Genomic DNA, 14,182 nt, shown 5'->3' on the forward strand with positions numbered 1-14,182 from the left:
CTCGCTAAATTGAAATGATTCGGTCTCAATTGCTGGCGTCAATCCTCTGTTCTCAAATGTGGATTCTAGGCTTAAAGAGTGCTCCTTAGGGAGGCAAGTCATAGAATCTTCTGAGGATAGTGATTGTGGCCCGGTGGCTTGGCTCGAAGTATTTGAAGACGAAAGAGGCCGAGTGGTTCCTATTGCCGCTTCTCATGAGGATGAATTCTCTTCGGATGGCTGTGAGTCGAAATGCAGCCAGTATAAAAGCGGAATAAACCCACCTACCTCGCAGTTCGGTACCTGCAGGCCTCTTTTATGTTTAAAACTTGTCTGCGCATCTTTATTTTGCGGTCCCCTTGCCCCGTAAGCACGCGATGCTGATCCGCCTTTGCATTGCAGAAAGCTTACACTTATGCCTTGGTTTGCATTATTGGCAGCATTCTTCACAATTGTGGTTACATGTACTTACGTGACTAAGTGTAATATTTGACTTGCTTCTATGTATAAGTGGCTGTCCAACAATGAAATACTGATTCGATAGGTTCAGTAATTCGATCATACGCTGTGTGCGCTTCAGATTTATCTATTCAGAAAATGATGGGCAGTTATTTTGAATAACAGGGCCATAGTAGAGCTCTCGATTCTTCAAGTAGCAACCGCTACTTGCATACAATGATTCAGTACTCCGTACATTTGGTGTGAAGCCGAGTTTAGCGTCAACTTAGGTTCATGACAGCTCATTCGAGGGTATATTATCCAAGGACCAAAAACGTCATCTTGTCTGATAGTAACGTAAAAAGGCTTGCTGCAACATATTCTCATGCTCGTAATTCGTCTCGCACGATTGGGTTAATTGACGCCGGGCGCGATATCGGCGCCTTGGCCTTGCTGAAGTATCAGTCTCTTGTAAAGCCTTAAGGTACGTTAAAGTCGCTCGGTAGAATCGCCAGATCCTTCTTATTTTAATGAGTGTGTGGTAGACATGGGACGCAGCAAAACGGCAAAAGCACCGCGCATATGTTGTGTGCATCTGCCGTACAAATTCAACTTCAGCCAACTTTAAATGATGGAAAGTGTCGAACGACGTTGCGATCCAAGACTTTAACAGGAGCAGGCTTTACTAAAAACTCATCAGCACCAACTTCCTCTGCCGTCGTCCTATCCGTTTGGCTATCTTGGCCAGTCACAATAAAGACAATGCTTTCCCCCCAATTGTTCTCTTTTTCCAGCTGTCGTATCTGCTGGGTCGCCTTGAAACCGTCGCACACCGGCATTTGGAGATCCATGAAGATCAGCTGAATCCATGTTCCTTCGCCATTGGCAGCCAATGACTGCTGCTTCGAAAAGGCTTCCACAGCTTGCAGGCCGTCAGTCGCGGAGCAGTAGGGAAGTCCTCGTTTGGTGCAGTACATTTGCAATATTCGGAGGTTGATGTTGTTATCGTCAACAAGCAGTGCCATGGGTTTGGAATTAGCGATTGACGAGGGGATCGAGGCGACGGAACCCGCTTTCACAGAAGTTTTCCCGCTACGATCAGATGGTGGCGTCAACAGACCATCATTACCAGTAGATGGGTTGGTTTTCTGTCTGTCGAAGAAAGACGGAAGCCTGTCTTCTGGCGGAGTGGGCATAGTTAGTTGAGACATATAGGCTTGTGAGGCTTTAACTTCCGAGAGATAGTCATCAGCGTCTTCAAGTGCCGAGCTCATCGTAGAAGTTACAAACGGCGCTGTGACGTAAAATATGTTCTTAGGATGTTGTTCCAAGCAAAAGCTCCCTTCCGAAGCTGGGACGAGGCAGATGGCAGCTTTTTCTGATGGGATCTGAGATACATGTGAACGGTGCTTTCCCAGTCCGGGCACATAGTCAAAAACCACAAAGCAGTCATCTAAGCTATCCGAAGATTTAAACCCATTCCTCGTCAAAAAGCGAGTGAAGTTGCTGCATAATGATGCACCGTCCAGGCCGGACGTCATGTTGTAGAATATGGAAGGCAAGGTCTTGAGTTTTTGAGCCAGCGGCTGCGATGGTGGTAAAGAAACACACTCCATTTCCCGAAAGGCTGCCGTAAAATGTGACCCGCGGTCGATTTCTGACCACACTAGACTGACAGAGCCGTGGAGCAGTGTTGCAAAATTGGAGGCGAGGGTCAAGCCTAAGCCGGCGCCCGATGAGTGCATTCCGACCTTTTCATAAGGCTCGAATATACGTTTTTGGTCATCTGGATGGATTCCACGGCCAGTATCCTCGACATCAACAACAAGCTGTTGGCGATCTGGCTGTAACGTTATGGTCACTGTGATGATGCCTTCCGAAGTGTTCTGTATGGCATTGATAATGAGCTGAAGCAAGCTATCACGAAGTAGACCGATATCGGTTCGGAAGCTGACGCAATCCAATTGGGAGTCATGGTTAAAGAAAACAGAGGCTCTGTAGCGAGTATCATCGGAAATCGCTTTGCGCATCTCGTTGGACAATTCTGTCTCGAGCTCGTACACGGTGTGCAAAGCGTACTGCCGCTCCTTCATGGCGATGTCGGCCCATCTGTTTAGCGTAATCATGTTGTTGACTATGGAAATCAAGTCTCGCCCCGATGACTTGATAGTATCCAGATAGATGATCGATTCTTCAGGTTCGCCCGGCGGCTTAATGTCTGGCAATGGCTCCATCTTTGTGCTCTCACGATGCTTTTGGGACGCAAGCTCTTCTGTTAGGAGATCTGCAGAGCCGAGAATTCCATGGATCGGGGTTCGAAGCTGGTGAGAAAATCCGCGGAGGAATTTTTCCTTTGCTTTCATTGCTTCGGTTAAGAGTCGCTTGTGCCATATCTGAGAGAGCATAGTTGCGCACGATTGGACAAACCAAGAGTCAACGTCGTCAAACACAAGCCGAAAGTCTTTAGATGCCACAACGAGTAGGGATGATCCCGACAAGGTCTCGCAAGGAGCAGCAATTGTACGCACCACCTTGTCTGATGGGAAAGGTTTTTGATTCGAGGTTTGGATAAAATCATCCAAGAAAATGGTATCCTCCCACAGGCCATCCTCAAGCTCAGATACGGGCACTGGTTCATGATTCTCAATCTCGACATGAGCGTCTTTGGATGATTGCACGGTAATTGTCGCATCTGGGTATATGGTCCTCAGTATCCGCAGAACTGGTTCCTCTAATCCTGTATTGTCCGCTTCGCTCTGTGCTGCAGAGAGAAGCTCTGAAATGCGGCGCCGTTCTCGCTGGCGCCTTGCTCTCGCTGACTGAACGATATCGGCGGCGACCCAGTCAGCCAGCCGAGCAAGCGTCTGCTGCTGAAGCTTGGTCAAAGGTTCTTGGGCCGTTTTAGAGCTCACAGTAACACTTCCAACATTGACGCGCTCCCCAGCTTCTATTTGCAGGCGAATTGGGGCTCCAGCATAGGCATGGAGTCCAGCAGCCTTAGCATACGGGCAGTCTCTGAATCTCCAGTCTTCCATCATATTAGGCAGTTGGAAAATATCCTAGACAGATCAGCAGTCGTCTACGTACCAAGTATTATCAACATACATGAGACTGAGTGATTGTGTGAGCACAAAGAGATTCTCCGCGTGGATGGATGGCTAAAGGAAGCCCGACAGCTGCTAGACGAATATAATAGTTAAGGTCTTGAATGCCAATGATGACAAAATCCCAGCCACTGGATTCTTGAGCTAGATTTGCTTTCTGCTGCAGCCCAGAGAGGAACTCGGGCTCGTTGAGGATGTCTCGAGTGTAGTACCAGAGCATAGACAACCTAAGCCTCTCATTCTCCGCCAAAAAGCCGCGCAGATACTGCCCGTCGTTGGACAGTGGCACATCAGGGGCCGTCGACGGCGCATATTCATCATCTTGCGCAGGATAATAGTTTTTCTCCACATCAGGATTCCACGGCTCAATTGGCTTATCGAGATTGTCTGGATCGAAGATGGGCCAGACGGTCTGCGGGAGAGCTGGCGGGGGCTCATGTTTCGACGACAAGACGACCGCGTCTGTCCTGGGAAAAAAGGCCTTTGGCCGCCCGCCGCTGGAGGCTGTTGCTGTGGGCATGCTGCAGAACGACGAGATCCCAACCAAGGGGCCTGTAGTGGCGTTCAATGCATTGCAGGTGCGAAGTATTTGCGAACAACGGCATTGGGACAGATTCCTAATCCGTTGCATGTCCGTCTGCACGTGATGGCTTCGCTTTGGCCAGCTCCCGGCAGCCCCGGCCAGCCGAGCCGGGCGTTTAGTTCTTGGGCAATCTGGTGGGTCAACGACGAAGCTACTCCAAGTCCAGAGTTAGAGTCTTCAAACCTTCGGACCGGGGGGGGATAAGCTTTGGCGAATGGGCTCGCGGCGCTTGCGTGAAAGAAGAATTTCTGATTGAGAAATGACAAAGGTCTGTGAAAGGAGTTGCCCTAGAATGATTCCGCCCCGCCTGCAAAGACGGGTATCTTGATGTGGTGGAAGTTCCCGATCCAGCTCAGTGGTCGAGGAAGAAATGCTGATGCCATTTTCAGGGTCTTCCCGAGTGGAGAAGAGCTAGTGTGGAGATACGGACCCTGAGCGTTGGATTAGCGGCTCGAAATAGAAAGACCGTCTAGCAGTGAAGCCAGCCAGCAGCAAACTTTACATACTTGGGTATACAGCAGCTATATTGTGATAGTCGCTACGCGTTGGGTGCTTTAATTTTTAAATAATATTGAAGCTCTTAATTGAATCCCTCAAATTGGGCGCCCACCAAGATCTGGAGCTCTTTGGAGCTTACAAAAAGACTCCAATACGCTGTGCTTAATTGCCTTCCCCACCGTCCGTCCCGTCATCCCCACGCTTCTCGAGATCCATTTACTGGTCGTGGTAACGCAAATGTATGATCCATACAGCATATTATATATCGGGCTAGGATGCGATCATAAGTAAAATCTCTGCCGAGATCTCGTTATGTGAATTTTCTCGCGTAGATCGAGTTCACGACCCACTCTCCTAATGGGATCAAACATGAAGTAACGGCGGGTTGCAGCTACGAGCACTGCTAGAAGGATTGGTTCTATACGAACAATAGAAGAGGAGAAATTACCCAGTGGCTCAGTCCTATCATCTAGCGCTCCACATGTAATCGTTGAGATTATCAGATTGTAGCCCATTGGAAAATCTGGCCCAACTCTCTTTTATACCCCCTGTGTCACAATTCTGATGCTAGATAGTGATTTCCGCGACCGCTTCAGCTTAATCGTTTGATGCCCAAACTTACCAAACGAGGCCAAGAAATTTACAGTCTCCATGAATTTGGATGACATGCGCGTAGTGGATAATCTTCATTGGCAGTTGGGAAGAGATTAGTGCAAGCGTTAAATCAAAGCATGTCTTCGCGTTCTTTGGGACTTGCTGCTTCATGATTGAATGAGTTGGCCATAGTCACAGAGATCCACCCATAGGCTTTCTTGCGGGCGTTCTATCCTCTTTGCACATATATCGAAGGCTATAGACTAACCAAGCAGCCCTTCCAAGTTTTGAGAGTACAATAAATACCTAGCAATGGTCTTTCAGCTGCATACACTGGCTTGTATCTCTCCAATATTAAAGTCAAGGCACACCTTGAATGTATTCAAATACTGAGGAATGAGCTATAATCTTAGAATACAGAGGTACAAGACTCATCGTGATTGAAGAACTGAATTGGTAGTTGAACCATGAAAACAAGAGAGTCTTGAGGGACGGCTCGCCACCCCATCGCTTGCAACTAGCTATTCTGCGTAATTTTGATGGTTGGTGGTATTAGAACTACCATTGATGATTGTTTGATGGCTTACGGTTGCGGTAGTTTATATATGTACCCAGCTCCCTGAGATATGAATGCCTGAAACGATGGCCTGAAGCGCTCTAGTTTTCCCAAAGAGGCAGTTATTTCAGGTGGGTCTGACAATGACTTCTTAAAATAGGAACCTATGGATAATCTTTTGGTCGGATGCAAAGGCCAACAAACGAGCAACAATCAGAATGTCAGCTACGATGTAGGCTTTTGCAAGGCTGTCTTCACAAACATAATACATCGCACGTACAGGTACAAGGCCAGTTTTCATCATTTGGAATCACGTCACAGATGTGATATAAGGGCTCAATAACGAAGAATTGAGAGGCTTGAGAAAGTGATACCGTTGATCTCATTGCGGCTGTGTACAAGCCTAGGGAAATACACGTATCGTAAGTGTAACCCGCTTCCCCACACTATTCGCCCCGATGGACTGTTTCTGGTAAGAAGCGTGAATACGAATACGGAACACTTTGTAGAATAAGCCCTAAGATACAATGTGCCGTACCGACAAGATATAGTTTGGCTGTCAAGTATATGCATTCGCGTCCTTTGTACCAGATAAAGCAACTCCCCGTCAAAGCTCCCCTTAACTCGTCATTTGTAACACGCATCCATGTCTAAGATGTCGGTCAATGATTCCAAACCATCTGGTGAAACAATCAATATGTCTACATATATAACTCGCCGGGTTGTCTCCAAATAATCTCAACAGAACGAAATAAGACAAGCAACTGAGCTGCTAATACATTCATTATCCTTGATCATGGACTCTGAGTCGGAAACTTACAAATTTTGCATTGTTGTTGGCGCTGGTGTAGGCGGCCTCGTGCAGGCTGCGGAGTTGCTGCGAAAGAAAGTCTTACAGCCGCAGGACTTGCATATCCTGGAACGAAACAGTGATTATGGAGGCGTTTGGAAAGCTGCAACTTATCCAGGTGCTGCCTGCGATGTTTTTAGTTGCACCTACCAAGTCAGCTGGCATCGAAATCCAGGTATGTTGCGTCATGAAACAACATTGTCTCCATTCTTGCCTCATTAGCTGACTTTTAATGTTTGCCAGACTGGAACTATCTTTTCCCCACAGCTTCAGAACTTGTCCAATACTATCAAAACTTTGCCAAATATTACAAGATCACCGACTGCACTACCTTTGACCAGAACGTTACACAAGCCACTTGGTCTGAAGAGCGATCGTTGTGGGTCGTGGACGTTGAAGATGCCCTATCTGGAGCATGCAAACGTTGGACTTGCCGCATTCTTATACAGGCTGCCGGAACGTACAATCGAACAAGCACACCGCAAATTCCGGGAATGGACCAGTTCACGGGCGATATGTGGCATGCTTCTGAGTGGCCAGCAAAGTACGACTTCACCGGAAAGTCTGTGGCATACGTCGGAACTGGCCCAACATCTGTTCAGGTACTGCCATATATTCAAGCACAAGCAAAGTCGGTCAGTGTATTTTGCCGAAGCATGACTTACTGCCATCCGTTCAACAACTTTAAATATCCGGCTTGGATCAAATGGGCCTTCAGATGGATCCCTGGGTTTCTTGCCTTGTACGCCTTCTTGGTTGGGAATCTTTTTGGTCTCTGGGCATATTTCGCTTTTCGACCTGAATCTTGGATGGCGAAGAATACCGAGCGCTATTGTCGCCGTACTTTAGAGAAACAAGTGCCTGACAATATTCTGCGTCAAAAATTAACGCCGGTCGGCCGATTTGGATCTAAGAGGCCATTGGTGTCTCTCTCGGGATTCTTTGAGACGCTTCAGAAGGATAATGTTGAGGTAATTGGTAACCCCATTGTTGGGGTTGATGAATATGGCGTTATTACAAAGCGACCACACACAGACGATGTCGTTTTGCAGATTGACGATTCAACCGCAGTCAGCCGCCAGAGCTCAGAATCTCAACCAAAGACACAGTCTTTGCATATTCAAGCAGATGTTCTCATATGGGGAACTGGGTTTAAAATGCAAGGCTGGGGTGGAGCAGTGCCTACAATAGGTCGTGATGGTCAAGTTCTCAGCGATCATTGGAAGAATTCGCCTAATGCTCTATATGGTTCGTATACACACGGCCATCAACTTGATAGAGAAGCCGCTAATCAAAATCTTAACACTAGGAACAATGACATCAAAATTTCCCAATCTCATCTTCATGAACGGCCCCAACACTACTACGCCTTGGTCAAGTTTGATCCGAGGACTGGAGATGCAAGCGGCATTCAATCTCAAGATCATTCGACGCATCTATCAACAATCTGTCACGCTTCCACGTTATACCATAGAACCCCGCCGAGAAGCAGAAGAAGCTTGGACAACATCCATGCAGCCAGAGCTCAACAAACTTGCTACTAGCCCGCAATATGGACCTGCTTTTTATTATTTGAATGAAAGCGGACAAAATACCTTCTTCTTTCCGTGGGCACAACGATATTACCAATGGAGGACAAGAAGATTAAATATCGTGGAGTATGTTGAGTCGGGATTGTCCAACTTGAAGTAGTTAATCAGCCAGATGTCAAGATGTACCGATTTTAGTATTCCTGCAAATATCATATGTACTGAGATAACGAGAGCAAGTAGGAGAATTGCGCTAGATTATGAATGCTATATACGGAGCTATATGGCTTCATTATAGCTCATTTCAAATTTTCTTTTTAGATTATAGAATTGCTATTATAATTTACTATTTACTAAAACCTCTTTACTTACTTAAGACCTTGTATTAAGGATGAGACACAACACGCAACAGCAAGCGTATTATTAAGATTCTTCAAGCATAAAGTTGTTTGAGGCTAAAGACAGCTTATATCCAACCGATTCCTGGTGGTAACTAACATTTAAATGTAACCTTCTCTCTGGCTTTCAGATGCCGAATCTATGTGCCGTGGCTTCTTTATTCTGGCGTTCAGATGCCGACTAGAATTACCGCATCTCCAAATTGTTTAGGCTAATTCTGATGACAGCGGGACAGTATATGTGCGATTAAGCATTCGTATTCCTTTTCAGGCAGGGTTGTTGAAGGTTGACAACAGCTTAATTTAACCTTGCTCAACTTTCTAAACGTACCAATCGCGATCGCTTTTGAGATGTCAGTTGAATAACTAATCGTTGCCGAAATCGAAGCCGACTTCACGTTGCACTCTATTTGTTAGTGCCGCAGTAAATTCCGCCTTTTGGCTAAAGACGGCAGTTATGGGTATCTGGGATTCGGTTCCTTTGAGTATGCATGTGATATTCCTTTTCTGCCCACATGAATTCAACAACTTCTTAGTGAAGCAAGTTGCTACATATCAGATAGAATTCATTATAAAAGTAAGTAAATTAACCAAGCAATATACCTGCCAGACTATGACTGATTAGCCTCAGGCGCCTAGTCTTATCAACGAGGTACAGCTACACAAGCAGTGAATATGGTATCAAAGTCTGCATTTGCAAGAGCAGTTGGCATGGCCATGCTAGCCATGTCATCATTGGCGTTTGCTGCGTCTTTAACCCAGGTCTCAAACTGGGGTAATACCGACAACGGGGTCAGCATGTATATTTACGTACCTGACCGGGTCGCAACTAAACCTCCCGTTATTGTGGCGGTATGCCTGAAGTTCATCGCTGATTCCGCATGTCAAAGCTAACATTTCAACAGATTCATCCATGCGGGGGCTCTGCGCAGCAGTATTTTAGTCTTACTCGGCTACCTTCATACGCGGATAGCCTCGGCTTCATCCTCATCTATCCTCAGACGACTAAGGATCAAAATTGCTGGGATTGCTATAGCTCTGCAACTAATACTCACAATGGCGGTAGCGACTCAAAGGCCATTGCAACCATGGTTTCATATACTCTTAGCAAATACAATGGTGACGCCTCCAAGGTATTCTCGGTGGGATCGTCGTCTGGGGCTATGATGACACCAATCCTTATGGCTGCCTATCCTGACGTCTTTGCTGGAGGCGCAGGCTTTAGCGGAGTTCCAGCTGGATGCTTTGAAAACGCGACCTCCTCTACTCCCTCTAACCCGGACCAGAGCTGCGCCCGCGCCCAGAAGGGTTTTACAGCCCAGCAATGGGGAGATATTGCACGCGCCGAGTATCCGGGATACACTGGCCAGTACCCGAAGATGCAGATTTGGGAGGGCACTGCCGACACTCTGGTGCTTATCGGGAATCTTCAGGCTCAGTTGGACCAGTGGAGCAATGTCATGGGCTTGAGCTTTTCACACAACGAGACCAATACGCCGCAGTCAGGCTATACGAAGATTGTTTACGGTGACGGTACAAGATTGGTTGGCTATAGTGCTGCGGGCGTAGGCCACTTTGTGCCTTTCCATGAAAATGATGTAAGTACAGCCAAAGATCTCTCGGATGTTTACCGCCGGGCTTTCTTGGCCTTGTCTCGTTGTTGCGTTCGACTGAGTTGACATCGAAGCCCCGTTTTGCATTCATAGGAAGGCCTACTAACATTAATGACAGGTTCTCAGCTTCTTTAATCTTCTGGGCGGCGGCACTTCTACAAGTTCTTCTACGCAGCCTTCAGGTCCAACGAGCACGACAGGAGGCGGTGGCGGCCCCAGCTGTACCGCAGCTCACTGGGCAGAATGTGGCGGAATTGGCTACGGTGGATGCACAGTCTGTGCCTCTCCATACAGCTGCCAAGTCTCCAACGCGTATTATTCTCAATGCCTGTGAGGATGGTAAAAATTTTGCTTCTATGATTAGGAGAAAGAGCCCTTCATTCGAGAATCTAGAACTCAAGACGTGTTCTTGTTCTAGATGGCCTAGGCCATATGACGCTGGCATCTTAGATAGACTTTGCAAAAGAGTCAAATATTTGAACCTTGCATATGGCTTGCAAATAACAGCATCTACTTTATCTGGTACCCTTCATCTAGGCCTTTGATGTAGAGCGCGAGACCGCCATATACTGTAGACCCCTGCACATCTCGCCTATATGACAACTGGGAATTATATTTGCGCGATAGCAGACGACACAACTAACATATGTTTCATGTGTTTTGGAAATCGCTACTGCAATATTCTCTAGGTTTACTCTCTTTGTAGATCTAAACGTATCAGAGCTCCTTCCCCTCTTGCTTCTGCCGTCATATGCCAGAACGGAAAAGAAAAAAATTCTCTGTATGTTCTCCGTCTACCATTTGTTTTTCTTCAGGCCATCTTCGTAATATCATCTCCAGGAAGCCCGCATACGCGCTTGCTGCCCTCCGCGATCCATCGTTTTTCTTTCCACACAAGAAAGAAGATTTTTCACTCACCATGCGTAAGTGCATGCGCAGGAAACCAGTTCATCGTCACAAATTAACTGACAGCAACCAGCTCGTACTAATCAAACCCGACGACAAAGTCGGCTTCTCTTGATTTGTCTTGAGATTTTTCTCTTTCTTGTCTTCTTCGTGATCCTTACGGTCATCATGCGCTTCCTCCAGCCCGCCAAAATGGCCGCGCGCCTGGATGTCGAACCCATTATCGTCACTTTCATCATTGCCGGCGCTGCGACCACCCTCTTCGTCGTCATCCTCTTCTTCCTCTTCTTCTTCTTCTGACGCCCCGCCGCCACCGGCACCATCACCACCGCAGCCCTTTGGCACCTGGCTTAGCTTTGTAAGTTTTTGATGTCCTCTTAAATATGACTTTGTATGACTAAATTGCTATGGTAGAGAAATTTTTCCTTGGTGAATTACAGATGCATTCAAGAGACTTGATGGGATGGGGTCAATTTCGTTAGCTATTGATACTTCAGCTCTACTTTTTGTCCGGTCTGACACTTGGACTCGACTTACCATGACACAATGAACTCCAATCTGAGACCTGTATAATGCCATAAGTCAATCTCATAATTATGATGATCATTTGCTCTCTACGAGCGTGATGCCGTCCATAAATAACGTTCTAAAACAAAGATTTAGCAGAAATGCTTATCTCTGCGGAAATGTATCCACTTCAAGCTGTCGGTATGACCTAGGAGAATTTGTTTTGCTATCTAAATTCTATCTTAGACGAAGCGAACAGTTCAAAATTACAGGCATTATGGTTGTAGCAAGCGCGAAATGCAGCAGTTTTTGATGCCCCAATGAACAGACTTATAAATTACCCGCTGGGCATGTGAAATAGAGGAAGGGGGGCGATGGCGCTGTCAGATCTCTTCTCACCCAGTCAACGGAGGATATATTGGATAGCATAATGGTGTATCAGGTGCCTCTAAATCTGGTGCGCTACATCTCTACATTTTTTGCTTGAATAAAAGCTTCCCATACCTGCACAAGACTGGCACGTTGGCGGGTACAAAAGCTGTCAACATAAAAGCTGTATCATGGTCCTGTGGCAACATATGAGCTCTTGAATGACTCATTTTCTCTGATTAAACGATGTCTCGGCTAGCAACGACTGACTTCTTTCTATGCCAAGGTTTCTTGCTGCCTATGTGTTATGGCGTAGATAAAGTTAGCTACTTGGAGACTATCCTCCATATATACTGCGTAGAAACATGGTTTGGATGATATTGGGCCTGATTCAGCGTGACTTTATGGCTCGTTTTACCTTATTAGGCCCCTCTCCCTTATCAGCGCCTCTGGGAGCCTATATTGCTCCTTTCTGCGATAGTGTGGGTATACCGAGAAAGCCTCCCGTCTATTAGTTGTGTTACTAAGAACCTTATGCTCCGTATATTTGCGGTTAATACCATTATTTCAGAGTTCAAAGGTATTTGGATAATAAAGTAGAGTTATTGGAAAGGGTTCGGTCATATACGGGGAGACACCTAGACTTCACTCTATACAAAGGCCACGTAGTCAAGGTCAAAGATAGAACCAAGCTGACGAAGACCTAGCTATAAATGGCTTATGACCCCCGGTGAGACACTCTTTTTTTCCCCAAACGTTTACGACTAGAAGCAATATCGATAATTGGAGAAGAGAGTTTCTTTTATCATGGATATCATCAAATCCACTGTCATCTATTTACGGCACGCCAGATCGAAGACTTCATCTGAGACTGATAGCTATATCCTTCGATTGCCAGTCGATATACTTCTAACGATATTGGAATACCTCTCCCCTCACACGCAATTGATAGTCTACCAAACCTGTCGACCCCTGCGCGCAATCATTTACCATCATTTCCTTGCTGGGAAGGGAGATATTCTGGCCACATTGGAAAATAGGCTGCGCTACCTCACTGATCTCGCCAGGTCTATGCCTGATCAATGGATTTGCGCTAAATGCTGCAAACTTCATAAAGCCTGCCAGTTGGATACGCCGATATACCGTGGACCCAGTTATCTTCCACCATGTGGCGACGGATGGGGATATTTCAGTCGAATAGCGAGTGCAGAAAATTCTCCAATAATGAATATTCGCCATCGCGTAGGCACGTTGAGCTAACGCTCAAGTACGCGCGGCTAGAGAGCCAAGAAACGAAGCATCGGGAGCATCTTCAAAGACTTCTTGCGCCATATCACGCTGAGAGTATAAGCTCTATCGGTAGTACCTTCATAAACGCAGGCATCTCAGTACAACGTTCATTTTATCCCAAGGTTGTGGAGGGAAGATATTTACTTCTCACCGTCCAGACTTATCTCGGAAACGGGACTACAACATCACGACAATTTCTAAGGTTCTTCGAAATATGCCCTCATCTATATTCCATTGGTGCATATTCCAGGACGAATAGTCTGGAGACACATTTGGACACAATCTTTCGCGAGGCTTTCTCAGCACCACCAAATGCATCAAAACGTTTCCTCTTGTCTTGACTGTGGAACAGATATTTCAATACAATCTCCCGAGGACGCGTTACTATATACGCTTGGCAAGACTTGGGGCGAGAAGCGACGGTATATGATCCGGATTGGGAGGCAATAGTGCGAGAAAACACAGAGGCCCACCACCAAGCTTGAAGTATTCGAGAGAGATATGGTCAAAATGAGCACAAATTTGTTAGGATATGTCAAGCAGAACCTTTTTACATGAATGGTAGCCTGAATTTTGTATAGTACGAGCAACAGAGCGAGAATAAATCTAGAATATACCAAGTATACTCATAACCCATCATTGATTCCTGATTTGTGCATAGTTAGACTACATACATAGTAAGGGGAAGATTGCTTTTTATCGTCAGTTTCCTATAAGTCAGACAACTTCGCCTCACCAAATGCTTATAGCAGTCCTGTGATTAATGAGCAGATGAAGGGATCTCAAGTAGAACACAAGGCACACGACGAAGAAAATGTGATTTAATGAAAAGCCCGTTCTGCCTCCGGGCTGGTAGAAGCTGAGATTGTTCATCACGATCTACGTTGTCTAAGCTCACTACGCTATGTGAGATCCCTCAAGACAAAACAACACAAAGGCTGGGCACATAAAAAAAAAATCAAGATTAA

The 14,182-nt window shown here is 46.2% G+C and overlaps 3 protein-coding genes across 3 annotated transcripts; 2 read left to right on the forward strand and 1 right to left on the reverse strand.

The window, feature by feature from the left end:
• Positions 1–1,031: 1,031 nt before the first annotated feature.
• On the reverse strand, positions 1,032–4,041 carry TGAM01_v205921 (hypothetical protein; the record flags this gene model as incomplete). Its single annotated transcript, XM_018802984.2, has 2 exons — positions 1,032–3,476; positions 3,523–4,041. The coding sequence occupies 2 exons, from the start codon at positions 4,039–4,041 to the stop codon at positions 1,032–1,034; spliced, it is 2,964 nt and encodes a 987-aa protein (XP_018663750.2).
• Positions 4,042–6,548: 2,507 nt separating this feature from the next.
• On the forward strand, positions 6,549–8,294 carry TGAM01_v205922 (monooxygenase; the record flags this gene model as incomplete). The annotated part of the gene is made up of 3 exons (XM_018802983.1): positions 6,549–6,777; positions 6,846–7,850; positions 7,912–8,294. The coding sequence occupies 3 exons, from the start codon at positions 6,549–6,551 to the stop codon at positions 8,292–8,294; spliced, it is 1,617 nt and encodes a 538-aa protein (XP_018663749.1).
• A 910-nt stretch (positions 8,295–9,204) lies between these two features.
• Positions 9,205–10,476, forward strand: TGAM01_v205923 (feruloyl esterase B; the record flags this gene model as incomplete). The annotated part of the gene is made up of 3 exons (XM_018802982.2): positions 9,205–9,381; positions 9,435–10,127; positions 10,261–10,476. The coding sequence occupies 3 exons, from the start codon at positions 9,205–9,207 to the stop codon at positions 10,474–10,476; spliced, it is 1,086 nt and encodes a 361-aa protein (XP_018663748.2).
• Between the last annotated feature and the right edge of the window lie 3,706 nt (positions 10,477–14,182).

This window comes from Trichoderma gamsii (assembly GCF_001481775.2).
Source record: "Trichoderma gamsii strain T6085 chromosome Unknown Scaffold_19.2, whole genome shotgun sequence".
Classification (NCBI taxonomy): Eukaryota; Fungi; Ascomycota; class Sordariomycetes; order Hypocreales; family Hypocreaceae; genus Trichoderma; species Trichoderma gamsii.